This window comes from Pteropus alecto, unplaced genomic scaffold (assembly GCF_000325575.1).
Source record: "Pteropus alecto unplaced genomic scaffold, ASM32557v1 scaffold95, whole genome shotgun sequence".
NCBI classification, from domain to species: domain Eukaryota; kingdom Metazoa; phylum Chordata; class Mammalia; order Chiroptera; family Pteropodidae; genus Pteropus; species Pteropus alecto.
Genome location: NW_006441071.1, coordinates 12,579,535 through 12,598,877, shown reverse-complemented (window position 1 = coordinate 12,598,877; position 19,343 = coordinate 12,579,535). Strand labels below are relative to the sequence as shown.

The 19,343-nt window shown below is 39.6% G+C and overlaps 1 protein-coding gene, 1 non-coding gene and 1 pseudogene across 2 annotated transcripts in view; 2 read left to right on the top strand and 1 right to left on the bottom strand.

The window, feature by feature from the left end:
• The window catches only part of LOC107196138, a 4,525-nt pseudogene extending 2,291 nt beyond the window's left edge, over positions 1-2,234 (top strand).
• A 952-nt stretch (positions 2,235-3,186) lies between these two features.
• RCL1 (RNA terminal phosphate cyclase like 1) overlaps positions 3,187-19,343 on the top strand; it is a 51,461-nt gene continuing 35,304 nt past the window's right edge. Inside the window, exons 1-2 of the mRNA XM_025051396.1 lie at positions 3,187-3,524; positions 17,065-17,136. Coding sequence (XP_024907164.1) covers positions 3,389-3,524; positions 17,065-17,136 — 208 coding nt within the window. The 5' untranslated portion in view covers positions 3,187-3,388. The remainder of the gene's footprint in view (positions 3,525-17,064; positions 17,137-19,343) is intronic.
• On the bottom strand, positions 7,256-7,374 carry LOC112485191. The gene has a single exon (XR_003048371.1). It is a non-coding gene; the product is annotated as a 5S ribosomal RNA (ribosomal RNA).

Genomic DNA, 19,343 nt, shown 5'->3' with positions numbered 1-19,343 from the left:
AAAAATCCCCCAACCCACCACCAAGTGGCAGGTCCGAGAGTTTCTCGGGGCCGTAGGCTACTGCAGGCTCTGGATTCCAGGGTTTGCAGAGTTAGCCAAGCCCCTGTATACCAGCACTAGGGGAAGTCTGAGGACTTGAACTGGGGAAAAGAAGAAAAAGAGGCGTTTGAAGCCCTAAAAACAGCCTTGACTACAGCCCCTGCTTTGGCTCTGCCTACTTTAGACAAGCCGTTCCAACTCTTTGTGAGTGAAACTAGAGGCATAGCGAAGGGGGTCCTCACCCAGACTCTAGGACCATGGAAGAGACCTGTTGCATACCTCTCCAACAGATTGGACTGTGTTGCAGCAGGGTGGCCTAATTGCTTGTGGGCCATTGCGGCCACAGCCATCCTAACCAAAGAAGCACTGAAGTTGACTTTAGGGCAGACTATCCAGATTATAGCCCCCCATGCGGTAGAAACCATGCTCCGCAGCCCCCCTGATCGTTGGATTTCAAATGCACGGATCACTCAATACCAGATTCTTCTCTTTAACACCCCCACAAGTACAATTCTTGAAAACTTCTGTTCTTAACCCAGCCACCCTTTTGCCTGATGATGACCCTCAACAGCCATTATATGATTGTCTCAAGCTTTTGGATAACATCACCTGCCTCAGGCCAGACCTAACTGACTTCCCGTGGCCACAACCGATGCCACACTGTACACCGATGGAAACAGCTTCGTCGCAGAGGGAGTCAGGTATGCTGGGGCGGCAGTAGTTACCAGAGGGACTGTCATCTGGGCTCAGGCCCTGAGCCACGGAACATCCGCTCAGTGAGCCGAACTCATCGCTGTGATCCAAGCTCTCTGATGGGGTAAGGAGAAGACAGTTAACATCTATACAGACAGCAGATATGCCTTTGCTACTGCATATATTCATGGGGCACTCTGTAAAGAAAAAAGATTACTCACCTCAGGGGGGAAGGAAATCAGGAACAGAGAAGAGATCCTAGCTCTCCTGGAAGCCATCTGGCTGCCTAAGAAAGTAGCTATCATACACTGTCCAGGTCACCAGAGAACTGAGTCTGAGGTAGCCCGGGGCAATGCCTTTGCCGACCGAATTGCAAAGGAAGCCGCCAGCAGTAAGCTAAAGGGGGTAAAAGGACCCACTGGGTGGATCCACCTCCCAGATGTACACGCCCTAGTACCGGGTGCCCTGGGTCAGGAACTAGTCTCACTAGTCCATCAGAGCACTCACCTAGGAGGAACAAAGTTAATTGAACTTTTGAAAAGAGACTATTATATCCCAGGGCTACACAAAACTGCCAAAGAGGTAAGAACAAGATATCATATTTGCGCCCAAGTTAACCCTGGGCCTCCTGTTGAAGTACAAATTAGATCAAGACTCAGGGGCCAAGCTCCAAGAGAACATTAGGAATTAGACTTTATAGAAATAAGTCCTGGAACTTTTAGATTTAAGTATCTACTTGGTTCATCGACACCTACTCAGGGTGGACTGAAGCCTTCGCAACTAAGAGAGAAACTGCTCAGGTAGTAACTCAGAAATTAGTATCAGAAATAGTACCCCAATTTGGCTTGCCGTTAACACTGGGGTCCGACAATGGCCCGGCGTTCATCGCCAAAATAAGTCAAACCTTAGCCAAAATGTTAGGTATTAATTGGAAACTACACTGTATATATAGACCTCAGAGTTCAGGCCAGGGAGAAAGAATAAACAGGACATTAAAAGAAACTTTAACCAAGTTTAAACTTGAAACTGGCAAGAACTGGGTGAGCCTCCTCCCCTTTGCCCTTTTTAGGGTGAGATGTACCCCTTACCTCCGAGGCCTCACCCCATATGAAATCACGTTTGGGAGACCGCCACCTCTCCTACCCAAGATAGGGGTAGAAAAGGCGACTAAAATTCACAAATTCTCACTACTTAAGTTCTTACAGGCATTACACTTGGCAAGAAAAGAGATTCAACACTTAGTCTCCGCCACCCGGGAAAGCCCTAGACAGTCACTTAAACCTCACAGCCACTCTCCTGGTGACTGGATTTGGGTAAAGAAGATACAGCCAGCCACCTTTGAGCCCTGCTGGGACGGACCCTTTCCTGTCATCCTCACCACTCCCACCGCAAAGTTGCTGGGAGACGCCATTAGATTCATCACACCCGCATCAAGGCTGCTCAACCATCACCAGAGACTGAGAGATGGCATGTCCGCCCAACAGGAGACCCTCTCAAGATAAGACTCTCGCGGGTTTAATTATAATTGGTTAACTGCCTATGTCAAAAAGCGGGTACAGGCAGTAAAACTCATGGTTCTCAGAACAAACTACCAACCACTCCAATTCGGAGAATCAATGATTTGATTTCCCTTCAAAAACCAGTGGGGAATGTAAAAGTAGAAATTCTCCAGTTTCGGGGAGGCGATATCTCCAGGCGCCAGCCCCAGGAGAAGCGCAACATTCCAAGGTGAAGATGATAAAACTATTAGGCCCTGATCTGAGAATTTCCCCAGATACATTTATCTTTGTACAAAATATTAATGGCTAACTTCTGCTTCTTGTAATCTGCTTATTAAAGGATGTAGTAGGAGGCTTTATGAGCTGCCTCCTCTAGAAGTTCGGGGCTGATCTCCTCTAACCCTGTGTGGTAGAGAGTCAGTCGCTGGCCGGCTAATAAAGGCTCATAATTAATCTCAATTGGCTCCGTAGGTCTTAGAATCGTTCGCGCCATAACACTCAAGAAGGGTATCTGCAACAGAGTAAGTGCGCCAATCATATTTTCTCCTCTGTTAAGAAAAAAGGGGCATAGGGTAATACCATTCATATCCCAGTGGCTGACGTCAGTAGTGAGGCTAAGTACGAGGCCCGTCCCCTTAGGTCGCCTCCCCTTGCTTCTACTCTGGGAGAGACCCTGCAGAACCTGACCCTGAACTCGAGCTCCCAGCTTACAGCTAGCAGGCCCCTCCGGGATCCTCCCGCGGCGAGCTGTTGCCGGGGCCCGGGCACCACCCAACTCCAGCGCGGGCCAATGGCAACGCAGCCCAGGCACCGCCCAGCCTCAGTGGGCCAATGGTGGCGCGGCATGGGCACCGCCCTGATCCTGCGAAGGCCAATAGCGGCGTGGGCTGGTACTCGGACGCCCTCAGCCGGGCGGAGTGGCAGGAAGGGGGAGCGGGGGGTAGGCGGTCACCGGCTCCGCCCCGCTCCCCTCTGACCCGGTGTCTCGTTTCTCCGTCTTCCTGTTCCAAACCACGTGGACGCGCCGGGGCTGCGAAGCTGCGGGAAGGAACCCCGGTCGCCACTGCCGCTGTCGCCGCAGCTGCCTGAGTCGCGACCCCCGCGCGGATCAGAAGTCCCTTCACCCCAGCCGCCCGCGCCTTGCGCAGGGCGCGCACATGGCGACTCAGGCTCACTCGCTCAGCTACGTGGGCTGCAACTTCTTGCGCCAGCGTCTGGTCCTGTCGACTTTGAGCGGGCGCCCCGTCAAAATCCGAAAGATTCGGGCCAGAGACGACAACCCAGGCCTCCGAGGTGATTCGGGACGGACAGCACGCGGGTGTCGCAGGGAGACCGTGCAGATGCCCTGGGGGCCGGCGTGCGGGGAGCCTCCGGGTCTCGCGGGCGTGTTGGGGAGGGCTGATGCGGCGTCGCCCCCGCGCCGGAGTGAGCCTGAGGTGGTGGGGGAGGCGGGGTCGGGCCGGGAGGGGTGAGCTCGGCTGCGCGCTGCGCTCGGCGTCTCCTGGGCGCTGATAGTAAACAGCTACACGTTTTCCTGTATTACGTGTTGCAGCAAATCCCAGGCTTCGCCCCTCGCGTGTCTTTAATCCCTTTCGCGCTCGCCGTAAACCTCTCAAAAAAGAAACAGTTTGTTCGACTGAGATGTTGTGAATGGGCAGATGTAAAGATGGGGGGGAGAGAAGAGTACCCTTGGTTAGTTCCGTGCCCTGTCCCAAAACAGATCTTAGAAGCAGCTGCCCCCTTGGACACCTGCTATCCCTGTCTCCATGATTTCTCGGCTGCCCTCACACCTCCCCTTGGGTGTGGAATAAAGAATTTTAAAATTCTGTGTTTTCAACCGTGACTGTAATTGATGTGCACTGGACAAGAGCTTTGAGATAAATTTTTAACAGTCATGGGTCTAATTGCCTTGACGTGAGTAAAGTGTTGGTGACAAGCGCCGAACTACATACAGGCTTCCAAGCTCCCTTTTTACCCTACAAAGATAGATTAAAGGTAGGCCCCATGTAAATATATCGATTAGATGGCTCTGATTTTCAACTGGTCCTCTGGAATAAGACACATGCATTTAAAAGTTTCTATCTGGTTATCCTAAATTGGGAGACTCAGTTAAAGAAAAAAAGAAAAAAACCTGTCTGCAGATTGAAGAAGATGATGTGTGATTGGTCTTGGAAGATTTTGGGGTCGATGTATTTAATTTTGCCCTGGCTCTTGTGATAGGTGGCCAGCCCATTTTATCATCTGCCTGAATGCATTTTCTGGACAGTTACATTTCTCCCTCTCTTGAATGGGGGTTGGTTGCATGTAAAAGGAAAATGCCATGTCATTGATGGAGATAAAAGGTTAGGAAGGAAAGAACCAGATCTCCATTCCATAGAGAGGAACCTGGTGACAGTAGGAAAGGTTTGTGTTGGTACATGATCATTGCCCTTGCTGTATTGTTCAAGAACACTGAAGAAGTTAAAGAGAGACCACTAGCTTGGTTTATTTCAGAGGCTCTTCACCTGATTCTCTCTTGCTCTTATTTTGAGTCTTGCCCTTTGGCAAAGCAATTGCATGATAGTCCTACTCTATGGTAGTCCAGCCAGTTCTCCATTACACCTGCACATTACCCTAGAGAATTCTTCTCTAGCTGGCTATGGTAAGAAGACAGGCTTCTACTTCATACCTTTTTTTTTTATTATTATTTTATTTTTTAGAGGAATAGAAGTACTTTAGCTGGAGACTTGGGATTTCTAATGGGAATGTGATGCCCATAGGATAAAATGTAGTGTTTGTCTCTTGACAGATGGCCTCTAATCTGTTTAATATTCCAAAGGATGCTTTCCTGTCTCCCCTCTCGACTATTTGTTAGCATCTCCTCACTGCCATACACATGAACAGAGTGTGGCCTCTTGACATTTTTCTGAGACGATACTGGACTGATAACTGGAGGAGGTAGTACTAGTTGGCAGATATGCTAGTATTTTTTGAGGTGCACTATATATAGCATTATTTGCCTTAACTTATTAATATACTAGGGAGAAAAAGAGGCCCCTAATTTAGATATCCTTGTGCTGGCTTCAAGGCCTAAGAAATCATGTGGATATTTGCTTAATTTCTTAGAGAACTGAAATATAAGTATATACAGTCAGACCTCTGTATCCTCGTTTTTCGCATCTGCGGCTTCAACCAACTGTGGATCGAATATGTTCAAGGGGAAAAAAAAATCCCATAAAGTTTCAGAGCAAAACTTAAATTTGCCACTCATCAAGCACTATGCTGAATCCATGAGAATGAAGTGATGTGTAGGCATACCCTGCTGGATCCTATATGCAGATTCTACACTATATAAGGCATGTGAACTTTCCATGGATTTTATCTGCATGGTCCTGGAACGAATCCCCCCTAGATGCCAAGGGATGACTGCCCATGCATTCATACATATACATGGATATGTATATGTGTATGTATACACATGTAAGTATGTATACATAAATACATGTAGCCCCTGACATAAACAATTATTATATAGTCATAGTCAAGCGAGTCTTTGTGAACTTGATTGAAGAGATAACCAAAAGGCTGTGTTACCAGTCATCTTTCCCTTTCTGACTCTTCCTGAACTCAGATTCCGAGAGTTGGAAAAAACTCAGAGCATTTCCAATAAAATCTTCCTTTAGGTGCAAGAATTACATCTCTCAAAAGTGTCTGCTGGTATGGTCTTTGAAGGGTGGGGGTGGTATAGAGGACTTCTGCCTCAGGAGCAGTCATTCAGAAAAGGTTTATTGATTCCCAGTATGTGCAAGGCTTTGTGGGGGTATAAATATCAGAAGCTGGTGGCCCCACTCCAGCTTTCTAAGGTAGAGCTTGACCAAGTAGCTCAAGTAACTTGAAGTAGGGAGAGCTGAATGTTGTAAAGGGACTCATTGGAATTAGAACAGAGACTTCCCTGGTGGTTATAAAGGAAGGCTTTCTGCATCTGCTTCTGATCTGGACAGATAGGATTGAGATGGTAGCTGTAAGAATCATTGATGGTGAAAGAAACAGCTTTTGGGTTAAAGAGGTTTTTCTATTATTACGTTGAGGTAAAATCCTTAATTTGTTATGGTTGTAGTAGCTTGGTGGTTAAGAGCTTGGCCTTAGATTTAGACCTTGGTTTTGAGTCCTGGTTCTGCTTTTGCTATTAGCTCTTGGACCTTGGGCAAATTCTTTCACATTTCTGAGCCTCAGTTTTTTGATCTGTAAAGTGGGGCCAGTACCAAGGTACAATGAATGGTGCCTGCCAGTTGTTGTCACAACTGGAAGGCTGCTCCTGGCATCTAGTAGGTAGACCCCAGGGGTGCCCCTGAACATCTTGAAATGCACCGGACAGCTCCCCACACAAAGAACTATTCTGTCCAAAATATCGGTAGTGCTGATGTTGAAAAATTCTGGCCTCCTGGTCTTAATTATTAAGCCTTTTCTTTTTTCCATTTCCCTGAGGTTGAGAATAGTATATATAGTCCCAAGAAAACTACATAAGGATTCATTCAGAAGGGGATTAGGCACAGCTCAAACTCTGTGATTTCAGGCAGATCAGTTAACCTCTTAAATAAAACTGTCTCCATCTAGTGCAGAGGGATTATAAATAATGAGAAGAATTTGAACCCAAAAGAAAGATGATCCTGGAATGGTTTTTATTAATTATATAGCCACATGTGTAATTGTGCTTCACTCTTGAGGAACATGAAAAATTATGTTGTCTCATTAGACTCCTATCAGTGAGTGGGAAATAATTTTCGGTTGCTGTTTAACTGAAGGTAAAAAAAGCCAAGACATAGTTAGGTAAGATAGATGGTGAAGTTGAATATCCACTGAGTGACAGAGCTGTAAAGAGAGCACAGCCAGGTCCAGTCTGGAGGGCCTGTTCTCTCTTCTGTCTGATGGATTCGGGTGTTCTTCATATTATATTTATTTATTTATTTTAGGCAAGGCAACCCTTGGTTGACTTTACAGATGGCAAGGACTTTGTCAGCTTACAATCCCTTATTTTTTATTTTTTACGCCTACAGCACCTGGTCTTCCTAGGTGGTCTCCCATCCAAGTACTAACCAGGCCCGACCCTGCTTAGCTTCCGAGATCAGATGGAACCGGGCTTGTTCAGGGTGGCATGGCCGTAGATGGGTGTTCTTCATATTATAAAGCAGCTGTCCAAAATGCCTCTGCCTCTGGATTTCATAAGGGCTATGCCTTGCAGAGTTCAGTTGAGTTAACATTTTCTGGGTAAGATGAGGTCCAAATCGAAAAAATTCCACCAAAAATGGTAGTTGTTTAAAGTGAGAATACAGAAATGATGGACTTGGGCAAGAGCATTGGTGTAGTAGTTAGGACAGGGGACTGCTCCTACCCCAGTTCCTAAGCAGGTCACATGCCTAAGCCTCACTATCTTTCTCTGTGAAATTAGAGAGAGAAGTGTTTTGGTCCTGTGGAAGTGCTGCATTTGGCTTAAACAGATGAGATTCTGAAAAAGGAGAGGAAAGTGGAGTTTTAATCAAAAGAATCCGTTAAAATGTGCTGAGGAAACATGTTGCATAGAGGTTCTTTGAAAGGTAGAACATCTTTCAATTAAACTGATGCATTGTTTTCATGATTAACCTGGCTGTTCATAAATTGGATCTTCTAAAAGGATGATTGTAAGGGAAAACTTTTTCTCCTCTACTCTCAATACTTCTGTCACCAGCTAAGTGGTCCCCCTCACATCAAGCAACTCTAATTCTCAGCAGATACCAACTGGGTGTCTTACAAATTTAGCTCAACTCTTATACTATCTGTGTGGCAATAGCATCAGATCCCACAGGTTAAAAGCTCAGTCTCACAAGACTGACCCCCCACTTCAGATACCCATCACAAGTCTCGATTGCAAGTCTGGGTCACTTGTACTTCTAACTAGCCAGTTAGAAACTGGAGGTTTCCACAGTCCCTTCCTTGGGTCTGATAATTTGCCAGAATGGCTCACAAAGCTCAGGGGAACATTTACTTACGTTTACCAGTTTATTATAAAGGATATAATAAGGAATACTGATGAACTGACAGATGAAGAGGTATATATAGGGCCAGGTCCAAAAAGGTCTTGAAGCAGGAGATTCTTTCCTCGTGGAAGCAGGGTGTGCCACCTTCCCAGAATGTGGATTCCTGCACCAACCCGAAAGTTCTCTCCTTGTTCAAGAGTTTTTATAGGGCTTAATCTCTAGGTTCGACACCCCCCAATCCCAAGTCAGTGGATGTTCTTTCTAGTAACTGGCCCTATGCCCCATTCTGAAACTATTTAGGGGCCCCACCTTATGCCACCTCATCAGCATAAACTCAAGTGTGTTTAAAAGAGGCTCCTTAGGGATAACTTAAAAGACACTCCCATCACTCTGGAACTTGCAAGGAATTTAGGAGCTCTGTGCCAGGAACGAGGACACACATCAAATATATTTGTTGTTATTCCACAAAGGTGTACCTATATTTTATTTCAGTATGGTCTTGGACTCAGAGTTGTTAATAGATACCTGGATTTGGGGAAGGCTGAATCTGTGTGAATAAGTTTTAGTTTGAATATTGTCTTGTTGCTAGGAACCTGCCCTCTTGTGCCTCTTGACTGTTCAAGTTTGCTCTCATGTGATGATTTTTAGCTGCCTCAAACAAGATGCTCATCTTTTAAAGACAAATGCCAAGAATTTTAATGGTCTATTTTCAGATGTGCTATTGCTTGGAAGCTGTAAAATGCTATTCCAGATGGAACTATGCACTGTTTTTTTTAAACTAAATTTTTTATTTTGAGATCATTGTAGATTCACATGCAGTTGTGTAATACAGTGAGATCTCTCTGCACTTTACCCAGTTTCCCCAGTGGTAACATCTGGAAAAACTACAGTAACAATATTATAACCAGGATATTGACATTGATAAGAGTGAGGATACTGAGCTTTTCCGTCATCACAAGGATTCCTCAAGTTGCCCTTTGATAGCCACACTCACTTTCCTCCTTTCCCACCTACTCCTTAACCTTTGATAGCCACTAATCTGTTCTCCATTCCTATAATTTTTTCATTTGAAGAATGTTCTATAAATGGAATCATATAGTAAGTAACCTTTTGTGGTTGACTTTCTCTCAGCATGATTCTCTGCAGGTTTATCCAAGTTGTTGTTTTTATCAAGTTTGTTCCTTTTTATTGCCGAATAGTGTTCCATTGTATAAAAGTACCACAGTTTTTTTAATCACTCACTTGTTGAAGGACATTTGTTTTGTTTTCAGGTTGGTTTTTTTTTTTTTTTTTTGGCTATTATAAATAAGGATGCTATAGAAATTTGTGTATAGGTTTTTATGTGGGCATAGTCTTTCTCTGGAATAAATGTCCAGGAGTCCAGTTGCTGAGTTGTATGGCAGTTGCATGTTTAGGAAACTGCCAGACTATTTTCCAGTGTGACTTTACCACTTTATATTCCTATCAGCAATGTATGAGTGATTTAATTTCTCTACATTCTTCAGCATTTAGTGTTGTCACTATTTTTAATTTTAGCCATTCTTATTGGTGTGTGGTGCTGTTGTATAGCTTAATCGGTGTATTCCTAATGGTTAATGATGTTGAACATCTTAACATATGCTTATTTGCCATCTATATAACCTCTTTGGTGAAATGTCTTTTCACGTCTTTTGTCCATTTTTTAGTAGGATTGTTTGTTTTATGCTGTTAAATTTTGAGATTTCTTTACATGTTCTAGACTTTTGTCAGATATATGGTTTGCTAATATTTTATCCCACTTCATAGCTTGTCTTTTATTCTCTTAACATGGCCTTTTGCAGAGGAAAAGATTTTAATTTTAATGAAATAGAATTAATCAAATTTTTATTGTACTGTTTGTGCTTTTCGTGTCAAGTCTAAGCCCTGCCCTAGATCCTGAAGGTTTTCTGGTTTTTTTTTTTCCCTAAAGATTTCATAGTTTTACATTTTACACTTAAGTTAATTTTTGTAGGAGGTTTAAAACTTAGGTCGAGGATCATTTTTTTGCTACGGATGTCCAACTGTTCTAGCACCATTTGTTGAAAGACTCTTAATTCCATTAAATTACTTTTGCACCTCTGTAAAAAACCTGTTGGGTATATTTGCATGGGCCTCTTTTGGGTTCTCTATTTTGTACCACTGATCTATATGGGTATCCCTTTGCCGGTACCACACTGTCTTGATTACTGAACCTATATAATAAGTCTTGAAATTGAGTAGGCTTATCTCTCCAACTTTATTGTTATTTTTTTTTGGTGATTATTTTAGCTATTCTAGTTCCTTTGCCTTTCCATATAAATGTTAGAATAATCTTGTCTATTTTTAAAAAAAAAATCTTGCTAGGATTTGGATAGGAACTGTGTGTTAAACCTGTATGTCAGTCTTTACTATATTGAGTTTTCTAATCCGTAAACATAGTTTATCTTTCCATTCATTTAGATCTTTGATTCCTGTATTGCATTGTGTAGTTTTCAACATACAAGTCAGGTTCATGTTTTGTTAGATTTACACCAAAATGTTTCACTTTTTTGAGCAATTGTAAGTAGTATAGTATTTTAAATTTTGTTTTCTGTGTGTTCATTGCTAGTATATAGAAATACAATGTATTTTTTGTATGTTTTTCTTGTAACCTGCAACCTTGCTGAATTAGTTCTGGGTGAGTTTTTTTAAATAGATTTATTGGGATTTTCTTTGTAGACAGTCATGTCATCTGCAAATAGGAACAGTTACTTCATTTTTCCTGAACTTTATGCCTTTTATTTCTTTCTTCTTCATCTGGCTAGAAGTTTTAGCACTACGTTAACTTAAGTAAGAGTGATGAGAACAAACCTCCTTGCATGTTCCCTATCTTAGGGGGAAAGCCTTCAGTGTTTTGCCACAAAGTATAATGTTAAGCTGTACGTATTTTTTTAGATGCTTTATTATCAAGTTATGGATATTCTCTTCTATTCTTATTTTTGAAAAGGTCTTTTTAAAATTATTATGATTATTATATTTTGTCAAGAGCTTCTGCTCCAGTGGATGTGAGCATGTAATTTTTCTTTTGAGCCTATTAATTTGAGCGATATCATCCCCTGTTTCATTCCTGATACTGATGTATTGATGATTTGTGTTTTCCCTCTCCCCACCCCCCCTTTTTTTTATTGGTCAGTCTTGCTAGAGGTTTAAAAGACCCAACTCTTTCATTAATTTTTTCTCTCTTGTTTTCTGTTTTCAATTTCCTTTATTTCTGCTATTTTTATTATTTCTTTCCTTCACTGCTTTGGATTAATTTTCCTTTTTTTCTAAGTTCTTGAGGTGAGGCTTAGGTTATTGGAAACTTTATCTTTTCTAACGTATGTATTTAGTGCAATAAACTTTCCTCTCAATACTGCTTTACTGTGCCCCGCAAATTTTGATGTAATTTTAAATTTTCATTCAATTCGGTGTATTTTTTTTCTTTCTTTTGAGACTTCCTCTCTGAATTATGGATTATTTATAAGTGTGTTATTTAGTTTCCAGGTGTGGGTATAGTTTCCTGTTATCTGTCATTGATTTCAGTTTGATTCCATTATGGTTAGAGAACATACTCTGTACAATTTCAATTCTTTTAAATTTGTTGAGTTTTTTTTTTTTTTTAATGGTCCGAGATATAGTTTATCTTGGTATATGTTCCATGGGCACTTGGAAATAATGAGTATTCTCTCATGGCTAGAGTATTCTATAATTATTGATTAGATCCTATTGGTTGATGGCATTGTTGAATTCTTTGTCCTTGCTGATTTCCTGTCGACTATTGAGAGAGGGGTGTCGAATTCTCCAACTATAATTGTAGATGTGTCTTTCTCTTTTCAGTTCAAATAGTTTTAGCTTCATATATATATCTTGCAGCTTTGTTGTTTGGTACATTTAGGATTGTTAGATTTTCCTGGTGGATTAACTCTTTTATATAATGTTTTTATCTGTCATTAGTAATTTTCTGAGGTGGAGGAAATGCTGTAGTGCATTCGGGCTAGAGAGAGCTTATCTCCTCCCAATGTGTTTGTAAATAAAAGAACTAGAATTGAAGAGTTTGGATGTTAATGAAAACTTGAAAGATGGTCAAAATAGCATAAATGAGAAAATTAAGTTGCCCTTTGTTGATTTCATTTCTTTTACAGGTTTTTATGTAAGCAAAGCAAAATATCTAGGAAAACTTGAAGGTATGGGACCAAAAAAAGTAACGTTCAATGTTTGTTATAAATAAAGCAGCAGTAAAATTTTTTGTATATATATCTTAGCATCCTTCTATTTCTGCAGGATAAAGGTCTAGATATAGAATTGCTGGGTCAAAGATTATACTTTAAAAAAAAATGAGAATGTGAGGTCAAATCAAAGTATTTGAAATCCTTTGCTTAATTGGTAAGATAGCCTTTTCCTTAATTGATATTTCTTCCTTATACTGAAACCTGTCTTTTTTTTTTTTTTTTTAAGATGTATCAAATGGCATTTCTAGTATCATGGTGGAGAGATCATTAGGTTTCTTTGTTTTTTATTTTTAAAGGTGTTATTTTTTTAACTTGATTTTTCATTTTTAAAAAGTCTTTTATTAAAATATAGTACACATTAAGAAAAGTATACAAACCATAAATGTAAGCTTGATGAATTATCATTACGTGGATATATCCATGTAGCCATTACTCATGTCAAAAAAGAAAACATGACCAGTGCCTCCCATAATCTCTCTCATGCTTGCTCCCAGTCACACAATTTCTCCCCACCTCTAATATAAACAATAAGTTGACTTTCTACACCGTAGATTAGTTTTTTAAAATATTAACCATAATTTATATGAGTATGTGTTTTGTATGTATCTGGCTTCTTTATTTCTGTATTGTTTGTGAAATTCATCTCTGTTGTAGCATTAGTAGTTTGTTGATTTTCATTGCTGTGTCATATTACATTTTTTAATATGCCACAATTTATGCATTCTCTATTCAAGTATTACAAATGTTGTGTTCCACTCTGTGACTTGTCTTTTCACACTCTTAATGGTGTCGTTGGGAACAGTAGTTGCTACTTTTAATGTAGTCCAATTTATAGATCTTTCTGTGACCTTTTAAAGAAATCTTTGCTTACCATGAAGCCACAAAGACATTCTTGAACTTTTAAGGCTTCTGTTTTTGTATATAAACAATATTACATTGAATAAATTTATTCTTCATACTTTGTAAAACAGAATTTTACTGAAAAAGTAGATGTTGAATTTTATCAGATGCCTTTTCAGTAGCAACTAAACTTGTTATTTGATTTTTTTTTCTGTATGTATTTAATCTTGTATTTAATTATGTTGTAGTTTTCCTTTATCTGAAGCCCATTCCTGGGATGGACTCTTCTTAATCATAGTAGATAGCTAAAAAATGTTACGGTCTCTTTTCTAAGATTTTATGCAGGAGTTTTCATTTGTTCTTATTAAATGAGGTTAGTTTGTAATTTAATTTTTTTTGTGTGTGGTGCTTTTAACTGTTCTGCAGTTGAAGCCACCTCTACATTCTTTTCTGTTCTTTGAAGTGTTTATTACTTGATAAATTTTCTCATTCTCTTTGTTTTATGTTTATCTTTTTTTATCTTTTGTTTTATCTATTTTGATTTGTCATATTTTCACATAGCTACATATCTTAATTCCAAATATATCAGTAAATAATAGAGAATAACTTACCAGAAAAGCTTCTAATCTTTTATTACATTATTGTTTATTTCTGATTTTATTAATTCACATCTTATTTTCTTTTAAAAATGAAAGAGACAGTTGATTTGTGTTGAATTTTCTCAATGAATTAGCACATATATTTAAAAACCTCATTAATTTTAAGTCTGCATAGTGTTCTGATATATAGGTGTGCCATAATTTAATCAGACTAGTACTTAAGTTATTAATACCATTAAGTTGAAACTGTAACTTTTGAGCTTTGCTTCTTGTTTTAAAGTATAGATCTTTAGATTGTATTTCTTCTCTTACTCCTCTTCTTTGAGACTTGGTTTTGTTTTTCTTAGTGAGTAATGTGTCAGGCTGATTTCTGTGACACCCTTATAGGAGTTACCGGCCCTTTTAAAGAAATGAACTCACTTCTTTGGGGGGATAGGGAAAGGAGAGCATTAGGCAGTGGAGATGATATTTAAGGAATCCTGAGACGAAAAGTCCTAACAGTACAAAGTTGTTTAAAATGTGAAATATAATAACATAAGAAATGCGTAAGACATAAAAGTAGTACTTAAAGGATTATAAAATGAACACCTGTGTGACCCCATCTAGGTCAAGAAATAGAACATTTCCTGCCTGCACCTATGGGGCCTCTTCCATTTATAGCTCCCTTCCATGCCCCTAGTGGTGACCACTTTCCTGACCTTTGTGACATTCATGTTAATTGTCTTTATAACCTAGTTGTGCATTTCTAAGCAAGGTAGTAAAATTGTGCTTGTTTTTGGAACTTTCCCCTAATATTTTTAGATATCTAAAATTTTATACCCCCCAGGAACAGCCTTAAAGAAGAAGAGTCACAGAGAGGATGTGTGGGAAGTGAAGGGGCAAGGAATCCTATACATCTTGTCTTAATGAAGCTTGGGGAACTTCAGTCTTACTATCATTGGTTGAACTTGAGATCTTTTTTGTACCAGGTGATGGAGCTGTATCTTCACTGTTGCCAGGATTCTGGAACTAACTCTGTATTTGATTCTTTGAAGTACAACTTCCGAAGCACTTATTAGCTGTGACTAGGGTATGGTCCTACCTGGAGGTCTCTGTGTACCCATTGTTTTCCTACTTGTGTTCCTTTGCTGGTCATTTTTAACTGTATTCATGCTTAAGAGCCTCTGTGGATTACCAAAAAAGAATTTCATTTTTAAAGTCATGCTTTTTTTTCCCTTTCCTCATCTGTGAAAGCTATGGAGTTTAATTTTGGGCTTTATTCAGAAACGCGTGTTCCTCTCTCATTCAAGCACTTCAAAAGCTTGTACCAATCAAGGGTTTTCCTTTTTTGTGCCAAGTGCCTTGCAGTTTTCTGTAAACATAAGTATAAAGTAGCATTATGGTATGGATCATGTCTGATTTCTAAAACATAGATTATTCTATATAAAAAGACTAGAAGTAATTTCTAGTTAAGTTTTGTAGTTGAGGTCCTTTCAAACTTTTATTATGCTACTTACCCCACAACCTAACACACACACAAATATATGTAAAACTGAACTAAAGTTTCATGAACAGTACCTTTACTATGTATAGTTACTCTGATATCATTTATTCTGTTCTGATTTCCTTAAAAATAAATGTTGACTGAGGACCCATTAAATTGTGTGTAGGATCCTTCATTAGGTCACTGCCTGCAGCTTAAAAATACCATGATTTTTGAGAGAAAGAGGTTGGTTCTGAGGGATTAAACTGAGTTAGGCAAACTAGTTTCGTGGTGTGCTTAAGAGCCTGGACTTTGGAGGACAAATGGACTTGGGCTCAGTTCTTGGCTCTGTCATTTGCCATTCACAAGCTAGTAGGCATTCTTGAGCTTAAGCCTTCTATAAAATGGGAATGGCACTTCCTGCCTTGGGGTTTTGAGAATTAAAGGAGAGAATGTATGGCTGTAAGCTAAGCATTAATACACACCTGTTATTAACCATCATTAGCCGTTGTTACTTGTTTCTGGACATGATGGAGTTTTTCTGACTTGTAGCCCAATGGTCTTTGTTCAGATTGCAGAATCTACTAATGATGGGAGTTATGGGACAGTGTTAAATAATGGAACAGGTGGATGGGAATTGCTTAGTTAATCTGCTCACCTTTTGGGATCAGTTCAGGTGACTGCTGGGGTCTGTGCTTGCAAACACTGCTAGTTTGTTATAGGAGTGGGAACTGCATAAAAGTGTCAGGCAGTCACAATGCATTCAGTGCAGAAGAGTTGGTTCTTCCTGTCCTTGTTCATGGGTAGGAGGTTGAAGCTAAAGTGCGTGCCTGCGTGTGTTTGTGTGTGGTTGTGTGTGTGTAAGATCACCTCAGGGCAAGGTCAGAGGACATTCTTTCCTGAGTCTTCACTCTACCACCTTCTATATTTCACGTTTAAAATCAGTTCCTGCCCTCCCTACCCCCTTTTTAAAGAATGACCAGCTTTTATCTGTTTATTTAAGGGAATTGAAACTAATTTGAACATTAAAATTTAAACAAGAAAATTAAATTCATATAAAGTCCTACCATGAAGAGAAATCCATTTATTAACATTTGGTGTTTTTCCTTCCAGTCTTTTCTCATGCATTTAAAAAAGGTAGTAATAATACTGTGCATTCAGGCACCTTTATAAATGAACTGGTTCTACAGCTCTAGATCAGTAAAATGGTAGAGAAGGGGAGAATGGACACTTTGTTGAATGGGAGAGACAGTGACTTCTTACTATCTCCAACACTGAAGGGTGGCCCTCAATTTAAATTGCCCTCTCAGGTATTTTGGAATAGGTAAGAATTTGACTTTAAAACTCTTCCTTACTTTCTGTTATTTCTCCCTTATTTGGCATGTGCTCCTTAAGTCAGAAAAATAGGTCTTATGCTGCTGAAATTAATATTCCTTTAGATTACTGGTAGAGTTGCTATTTTTTGTGGAATATGAAAGCTGGATTGTTTCTAACAGTTCTACTAAACATATATATGCTAGTCAGTGCTTTTCAACTGGTTCAGGTTCCTCAGCCAGTGATCCCACCCAGGTCCTGAGAAAAACCCAGGCGTGATGCAGGAAGTAACTTACCCCTCCACGGCAGTACATGTATAGGAGGTGCCTCTGAAAATGGTGACCTAACACGAGGCCATAGATTTTTTTCCATTTTTTTCCACAGATTTTGAAGCCAGCTTCATAAGGCTGTTGGACAAAATAACAAATGGTTCTCGAATTGAAATAAATCAAACAGGTAAGCTCCTTTCTTCTCATTCCTGAAAGCACCAACATATGTACTACTTAAACATTCCTGTTTCTCACTCTGTTTGATGGTATAAATATTCTATTCAGATGGAAAAACCCAGTTTCCTGTCTGTGATTCAATTGTTTGGAGATATGTGTGAAATCTGCCAATTTAAGACTGAAATTTTCAGATCGACGAACAAGCACCTCCTCTTTTTTAACAATGAAAATATTTTATACCAACATTTATATACAACTTTTCAAAGTCCATTTACTTATATCGTCACAATAAAACCTTACAACAAACTCTGAGGTAGTTGTATGTGTTGAATTTTACTTTTTTAATTTGTCTTTTAAAATAAATTTATACAAGTCTATGCAAAAAATGTGAAAGTCCCTTTACCACTTTGTTTTTTCATTCCGTCCCCCAGGTGCAGCCAGCTTGGGGTACGTGCTCTTGTCTCTTCTACATGTATTTGCTTACATGGGCACCTCTGTATCTCAGACCATCATCAGGGTCATGCATGCTCTTCATATGTTCTGCAGCCAGCTTTTTTTCACTAGCACAGATGTCTGGGAATACTTTACCTGTCTGTCCCATGCAGGTCCATCTTAGTATTTTAATGGGCCTAATATAGTATTCTGTTGTATGGATGTAAGATAATTTATTTAACTGCTCCACTGATGAACATTCAGGTTGTTTTTAAGTTTTTGTTTGCTGTTAGAAACTCTTTTATCTAAAAAAGACCATAGCAGACATCCTTCGGCAGGCTCCATAAACTATGAACCTTTTCACATATATGCAACAAAAGAAACTGCACTTTCCTATATGTTGACTCTTTTAAGAGAGGAGACAAGCTTGGCTTCGTAAGTAGCTTGGCACCACATGAACCTTGATCTGTAGCTGCATTCAGCCATACCTTACAAAGAACAGGAAGGCATGAGCATTCAGATGCCCTTTGCAAGCTGTGATTCCCTTGGTCTTCCTTGGCTTTACTCTGCAATTGCTGGAGAGTTTTTCAAAAGTTTATATTGGTAATTCAGTGGGCAAGTAATTCTATTCTTTTCTAGTCACATATGTAGGTTAGGTTGGAAGTCAGACATTGACATGATTCTGCTTCCATCTCATATCTCCCCCTTCCCCCAACACACACACACACACACACACACGTAGAATACGTCATTCTGATGATCTGGTCAATTTCTTATTTGGTTAATTTGCAGGCATAAATGGATTTGCAGAGTTTAGTAGTTATATAGATGTTTTGTTTTGTTTTTTTTTTCTTTTTTTGGCTTTTTAACCTAAAGGATTGGTTTTACGACTCATTAATAGTATTTAGAATAACTAATGTAGAATATTTCTCTTTTAAAAGTGTGAGAAGAGTATGATTCTAATTGTGGATATTGAGATTTTGGGTTTTAATATAGTAAAATCTAAATTTATTCTATGAAATTTCCAAGAGCTGCTTTCCTTTTGAGTGAGTGAACATATCTCCTTCCTCTAATGTTAAATTTATTTATTGATAAATTGTGTGAAAATACATTGCAAAATACCTAAGCAGTAAAAATTCCTTGTTCACCCATTTATACTCCCCAGATCATCTAGAGTATCTTACTTTGTTTTTCCTCTAATATGTAAATCTAGTAAGAAACTTTTCAGATGATATAAATATGTGAAAAAGTGAATAAAGATAATAAAAAGTTTCCACTAAAGCTGTGAAATAAATGTAGATATTTCTATTTATTACTATTAAATGAAAATAGCTACTATTAATGGAATTAGCGTAAAGTATTTGCCTTTTCTAGGCATCTTGTTTGGTGAGTGTGGTATATGGGAAATCTCATTTCAAGGGCCTAAAAAAAAGCTGATTGCTGGTGTGATGATTTCAGCACATCATTTGTAAACCCTCCCACCCGGTCCCTCCCATCAGCGTGGTCAGAGTGTGCTGTTAGGAGACTAAGATGTCATTAGGATCTCTGTACTCTGCCACGACTTTGGCAATTCAAATGGGTTAGGGAGGGGCTTAATTTATTACTGTTTATTAAATTACACTCATAGTTTATTATTATTACAGGTGCTTGGCAATAATGAGTCAGCTTTTGGAGTGAAGCATGAGCTGTTAGGAATGGCATTTTGAACTCTCTTGGATGCCCTTGTCAGACTTTCTCCTCGGGACTCACTGCCTTTGCTTTGTGACACTGAGTTTTTATGTTTTG